Source organism: Vigna radiata, unplaced genomic scaffold (genome assembly GCF_000741045.1).
Source record: "Vigna radiata var. radiata cultivar VC1973A unplaced genomic scaffold, Vradiata_ver6 scaffold_83, whole genome shotgun sequence".
In the NCBI taxonomy this organism is placed as follows: Eukaryota; Viridiplantae; Streptophyta; class Magnoliopsida; order Fabales; family Fabaceae; genus Vigna; species Vigna radiata.
The window spans coordinates 1463357-1470491 of NW_014543268.1; the positions used below are offsets into that span (position 1 = coordinate 1463357).

A 7135-nucleotide genomic window follows, 5' to 3' on the forward strand; every position below is an offset into this window, starting at 1 on the left:
AACTCTAACCCTAACCCTAGCCCTAAACTCCCATCTGATCACCCTCCCCTTCTCCCCTTCCCCTTCCCAGACCCCGCCCCTCTCGGCCCACCCCCTCCTCCTGCCTACGGCTTCCACATGCTCGAACGACGTACCATCGTCCTCGCCGACGGCAGCGTCCGCTCCTACTTCGCCCTTCCCCCCGATTACCAGGACTTTGCGCCCCGCCCTCTCGACTTCCTTCCCCGCTTCCCTCCGCCCCTCAGCCCCGGCCGATTTCGCCTCCACGACTTCCCTCCCGGCGCCGCCAAGCGCAAGTACGGCGAAGACGATGGCTCCCGGGATGACCTTGCCAGGCAGAGGGAGCAGCTCCTCCGTAACGCCAATGGCCTCTCTAGGATTTCCGGCGGCGAGTTCTCTGCGGGCCCCAGCGGCGGTACCCCCCTCAAGCGTGAGTTGGTGGACCCCCCTGAAATGAGGCCCTCCAAGCACTCGAGGCACGACGGGTCGAGTTTCAGTAGGCACCCGCAGGTGGATCAGGACGCGTTGAAGAAAGCCTTTGTTAACTTCGCGAAGCTCATCAACGAGAATGTCTCGCAGAAGAGGAGTTACTTGGAGGATGGGAAGCAGGGACGTCTTCACTGTCTTGCTTGTGGCACTGGCAGGTTTGGTGCTATTCACATCATTGCCATTGTTTCTTCGAAGTTTGTCTGTCTGTGGTGTATTTATTTATATCGTTGAAAGCAAGGAATTAGTTGATGGCCTTGAGGGGGATGTGGGCTTCGGTAGCTTCAGACAATAGGCATAAGAAATTATATAACGCTATTTTTTTCCGGTTAACTTTTCGACCTTAGCATGACAATCGTAGGTAACAAAATTTAGGTGACCTAGCTTCTTGCTGCCGAGATATAGAAGATTGACAACCGGTTATATTTAAAATTTTGGAGAACCAAAGTGTTGGGCTGGACTTCATTGGGCAAGATGTATTTGCTTCTGAGGCGCTTCTTTGACTACCTTTTTAGCTTAGTAGATATAGGGAGACAAAAGAAGTGTTATTACTTTTGGAATTTTTGTGATAGCTATAAATTTGTAAGAAATTAGGTGTCTTTAGTTTTGGAGGATAGATCTTTCCTGTCTTGTATACCTGTGCAGTTCAGTTTAGTAGTGGAAGTTGATTACTTTATTTCAGGTTAACAACACTTACCACTTGGATTTGTCTGGAGCTTAGGTTTCGAAAGTACTAGGTTCCCGATCCTACTGTTTCCTCTTCATGTAGCGTATCAGTTCTACTACTACCAGCTTTTTCTGTTGTTCCTTTAAAGTTCAACATGCAATGTCATAAAGTATAGCTGTACGATAAAACACCTCTTTGAACTTCACTATTGTTCGTATACAATTCCTAATGCTTTTTTTCATTTTAGTAGTCCTGTGTGACGTTCTTGTTAATTTGCCCATCATATTGTAATATTCATTCCTAATATTTAAACTTTGAAATTTGTGTCTGATGTCTTCTTTCATTTTTACTTCTAGTTCATATTTTGTTTGTCCCTTGGTAAAATAGCAATGTATGTAACTTATCATACTCCTAGTTTAGTGAAAGTCCTTTGCGTCTAAAGTCTGTCTCCAAAGCTCAAGTTTAAGCTAACTACTTCCCTTAATTTCTCAATCAAAAGTATATCGTCTGCAAAAATATGCAATTAGGGGTGAGATAGCAAGCTAATCCTAAACTAGATCAGGGTTATCAAATATCATGGACAGCGCGGTTGCACTTCTGTCCCCCGCCACCACAACAAGGCAGTGGTGAATCAGGTTTTCTGTCATGGTTTGTTGCTGTTGCTATGGGGGTTGCGGTATGGCACTGTGGATCGGCCACGGCTTTAATGATGTTGCCATTTCGGCATATATCTCTTGAGTAAGGAAAGAGTTTTGGGTCACGCAGCCCAACTCGAGTCTGTATACTTTTTTGTGGGTTTTGTTTCCTTTACTGGACCAAAGCCGATCCACTTAATTTTCTTTTTTAAAAAGAAGGGGTTGGGTCATACAACCCACAACCTAAACCAAACCCAACAAAACTTTAGAAAAACCCTATTGTGCCACTCCTCACTTCCTCACTCTTACCAACTTCACCTGACCATACTTCTGCTGCTGCTGTCCAATTGTGCCACCCCTGCTATTGTGTGTGCGTGTGACATCTTAACTAAGGCTCTCCCTTCAACACGTTTTGCTCTTCTTCGTGCCAAACTCAATGTGAAGAATTTTCTTTTGAAAAATCTTCTCCTTGAGTTTGAGGGGGGCCTGTTAGTATACTATAATTACCTATAGTTGGCTGGTATGCGTTATTTTGTATTGTACAGCTCTAGGTTCTATTTTTGTGTATCTATTTTATTTTCTGGTACAGCTGTCAAGTGTATAACAGTTACAGCCGTCAGTGTATAACAGCTGACATGTATAAATAAATCAGTGAACATATGTTTCAGTGTGTGATGTCTTAAGTAAGGCTCTCCCTTCAACACGTTTTGCACTTCTTCGTGCCAAACTCAATATAAAGAATTTTTCTTTTGAAAAATCTTTTCCTTGAGATTGAGGGGAGTGGTTAGTATACTGTAGTTACCTATAGTTGGCTGGTATGCGATATTTTGTATTGTACATTTTAGCGCATCTATTTTATTTTCTTGTACTGTTGTCAAGTGTATAACAGTTACAGATGTCAGTGTATAACAGCTGACATGTATAAATAAGTCAGTGAACATATGTTTCAGTGTGTGATGTTAATAAAATACGTTCAGTTCATTCTCTCTATTTTCTCTGTTCACTTTATTCAAGATTGCATTAAATAAGGGATATGCTAGGGAAATTTCTTACCCAATTTGAAAGATACAAATATGCAAACAGCACAACGCAATAATTGGCTGGTGGGTTGGGAAGTTGAAAATGCCAACACACTCTGTCAAATTGGTGATGGGCTAACTGATTAGCTCTCATTCCAATCCTTACTCAGCATGGCGTTAGAGTGGACAAATTCTGTGGTTACCAAGTCCCACAAAATCTGACGGCTATAGAACACATTCAGTTAACCCTAGAAAACTTGGTCCTTGAAACATGTTGTCAAATTTAGTTCATTGCATATAGTTGACAGCATATAATCTAGTCATAAAGCTTCTGATGTCATGCTGAGTATCAAGAGTTCTCAGTCGTTTAGTCCATAAAAATCTCAGCTGGTTCGATGCTCACGTATGAATTTTATAATCAACAGTACTGGAAACTAGTTTATAATTTGATTTCATTTGCTCTGTTTCTGGTCAGTAAATCTTGTAGAAAGGTCTTTGGTTGAGGTATAATTGGAAAATAATTTGAAAGATCTTTGTGTATTTGCATATATGTTGTTTTCTGTTGTCTGTATTCAGTCATTTCCATTAGTATTCATATTGATGATTCCTTAGGATCTGATGGATTGGGAAACCTAATTCTTAGATCAGATATACCTGTGATGTTGCTTATCTCGTAATTCATATTCGTCTATGATTATCTTTCCTTGATCTCTATTTTGTTGTGGGCTAGTGGCTTGTCTTTGGAGAAATTTTGGTTGCCATATAACATAGCTAGAGCTCTTGTGTTTTCCAATATGGAATTTGTAGAACGCCTGCTTCATTTAGTTTTGTATTTGTAACAAGTTTATAGTTCTCTATGCCTTTTAATATGGAAATAGTTGTGCTTTNGTTTTTTTTTTTGGAAATAGTGTTACTTGGTTTAGATGTTNGGCCTTGTAGCAACAATACATAACCTAGGGTTTAGAGAAGCCACAATATTAAATTGTGAGAAAAGCCTCTCTACTCCAGGGGCGTTGTTCAAGGCTATTTATACCCTCCTAGATTCCACATGATGGGAGCCAGCCATGTGTTGGTTTGCCTTTTCTTCCTCCTTTTTCTCTAATGTTGCTTGATTTATAAAATGTAATACATTGCCATCAAACTCTTAATTATTCTAATATATGAAGGCAGCATAGCCTTCTCTGTTCTGTATGTATTAAGACTTTTAAATATTTTTTATCATATGGTGCAGTGTTTGTTAGAGTATTATTATGTTACTCATTCGTTAATTAAAACTAGGGTAATTTTATAGTTTCATTGTTCAAAAGAAATTTGATCATATGGGCATTTTCTGGGGGTGATAGAGATGATGTTGACGTAGGTTGATCTTATTATCTTAATACACAGGCGGGCTTCTTCCATCTCTTTTCTTTCGTGGAACCTTAGAACCAAGCACACATTCTATATACAATTATCTCCTGCTTCCTTTAGTTGATAATATACATTTTCTTCCGAGTTTTCTCGCTTACCTGTTCCTTTTCTACTGGAATTTAGCCTTACAAGTCCCAGTTTATGTCTAGTCAGGTTCCTTTAGTTCATTGCTTCTGAAGTTGACTCTTGGCATCGTTGGTGATAATTTTTTGTACCAAATAGAGTTATCCTTCTGTATCTCTTTAGAATAGCAATGTACCTTTATTTTCACGAAATGGAATAATTTCTCTATGTTGTTAATTTGTCTTTGGATATCTTGGAATCTGCAACTCTTTGGTACCGAGCTTAATTTGTAGTGCTGACGGGGGTTGTGCTTCTCCACGCTCAGGTTTTCTTAAGTAGTACGTTGGTGCTTTGATGTACTTTAGGATGTTGGTTCACTGTGTGATTTCAGAAAGAACATCTTAGGTTTTAAATCTAAATGAAAGGAAGTGAACATGTACTTTTACTTTGCCTTTTCTGTGTATTTACAGGATGGAAGCCTAAAGTATATTCTTCAATGCCCTTGATATTCCAACTTTCAGGTCTGCTAAAGATTTTCCAGATATGCATGCTCTCATTATGCACACTTACAACTCAGATAACGCTGATTCACATGTTGAACATTTGGGATTGCACAAAGCTCTGTGTGTCTTAATGGGTTGGAACTACTCAAAGCCTCCTGATAACTCGAAGGCCTATCAGTTTTTATCTGTGGATGAAGTAGCTGCAAATCAGAATGATTTGATCATGTGGCCACCTTTGGTGATCATTCATAACACAAATACAGGAAAAAATAGAGATGGCCGTATGGAGGGTTTGGGAAACAAAACTATGGATAATAAAATTAGAGGTATAATGTGAACCTCCATTCTTTATCGTCTTCTATTATGATGTCTCTGTTAATGGTGGTTATGAGCTCAGGAAAATATTTCTTGCATGCATACTGAGTTGACCCTGTAGAGCATTTTCAGTAGTTAGTTACCTTTCCCAATATTCCTTTCAGCAAAACTCTGGTTTAGGCTGATGTTCAATGGAATATTCTTATGGCATTAACTCTTCAAGGATGAGGAGATGAGAAGTCATTTTGACTGTATAAGATTTGCCATCAACATCAAACTAGAAACTGGGACATTAGAGATTCCCCATAATTTAAAATACAAATTTTGATTTTATTTGACTTTCCATTAAACATCAAAAAAGTTTTTGGAGTTGATTATTCTGTCAAGGATCCTTTTTTTTTTTTTTTGCAAAGTAATAGGTCCTGTCTTATATATTTTTGTGGTAGGTTCTTGATCTGGTTTGTGTATTGAGTAACTAAATTTATATTTATCAAAAGTTTGGTCATTTCTAATTTGTCCTTTTCATTTCAGTAGTATGTACTGCCCCTTTATGTCTCAGTTTGAATTCACTGTCTTGTTTTCGTTAGATCTACAAATTATAGTTAGTTTTTCTGGAACATTCTGGTATTCTGTTTTGCTATGTAAAAAGAATAGCTTTTTATGTGCAGCTATTGGTTCTCAATAAGTGAGCTTGTTTCACTCTATATCCACGGATGCATTTCCATTATAGCTTTGACAAGATTATTACAAATTGTTGATAATTTTATTTTAAGTTTAATTCTACTTTCCAAAATGAACCTTTTTAGATTTACTTGAATTAAGTTTTCAGAAGTTTTTTATAATGGATTGATGCTTGAGTCGAGTAGATGGTTTAGAATTGTTAGATTCTTTTTGTTAAATTTACATATCGGTTACATTTCCTTATGGTCGGACCGAAAGCTATTTTTATTCATTTTTTGATTAATTTTGGGTTGGCTGGATGTAATTGTCATACTAACTTTTAGATATAGCTTCCTAAGGATTCAACTTCTCAATAAGCAATACGGATCACTCTTGATTTAGAGTGTGACTAGAATGCATTGGGAGGATGTTTGATACTAAAACAGGAGTCACATGCCGTGGTTGGTTAGGTGGCAGAAGCAAAGTTCATGCATGCAAAAGTGATACACACATAAACAACAGATGCATCTAACTACAATGAGATGGTGAAAATTGTGTTGATGTTAGGTGAGAAGTGTGTGTGTTTGTGCATGTAGCTTTATGGGGGGGGGACTATTTTATTCCTCCACATGATGCTTAGATATATATAATGGATGTTATTTTATTGAGACATTTAAATCAATATATATTGTATAGAAGTTCTTTCCTTTCTTTTAAGAGTTACCATTTCAAAGATTCATTTCTAATAAGGACCATTGAACCTCATGATGACTCCTCTCCTTTATACTCTGCTTTGTCCATCAAAGGAACTACTAAACATTGGTCCCAATTCATCATCAGTGTGGTCAGTTACTTGTTCGGGGCCACTAAAATTCCCTTCCGCTCCACCCATTCTTTGCATACCTTTTATAATTGCATACTGAATGAGAACTGGAAGGCAATGGTGGGTGAGTAGCTCAAAATGGGTTTTGGTACAAAGATACTTCATTGACAAACAAACATGGGATCCTTTAAAACAGTCCTTTGAATAAGTTTAAGCAATAACAAGTACGTGGACATATAAGCCAAAAAATAGAGAATAAAAAAAAGTGTGTGCTTCAGATTTGATGAATTTCTTTAATTTAATTTTAATTCTCCTGATGAAGTTTTATTGATTTTGGTGTTAGTTGAGTAAGCTTACCAATCCTAAATGCATCCATTGTGTAACACATTCTTTAGACTGTATATGTTACCTGAATCGAAATGCATCCTTGCGGCCCCTCTCTCATAATTTGATTTATTGGTTGATTCTTCTGTTTAATTTTAAGTTCCTTTGGCTAGCTTTAAAGTTGTTTCTTAGAAGATAGATGGAGAGTTGTTCTTAAATAAATCTTTCTA

General features: G+C 37.9%; 1 protein-coding gene across 1 annotated transcript; it reads left to right on the forward strand.

The window, feature by feature from the left end:
- Window positions 1–6: 6 nt before the first annotated feature.
- LOC106754042 lies at window positions 7–5510 on the forward strand (the record flags this gene model as incomplete). The annotated part of the gene is made up of 2 exons (XM_014635977.2): window positions 7–644; window positions 4802–5510. Coding segments are annotated over 2 exons (957 nt in total), but the record flags the coding sequence as incomplete, so codon positions are not given.
- Window positions 5511–7135: the final 1625 nt, after the last annotated feature.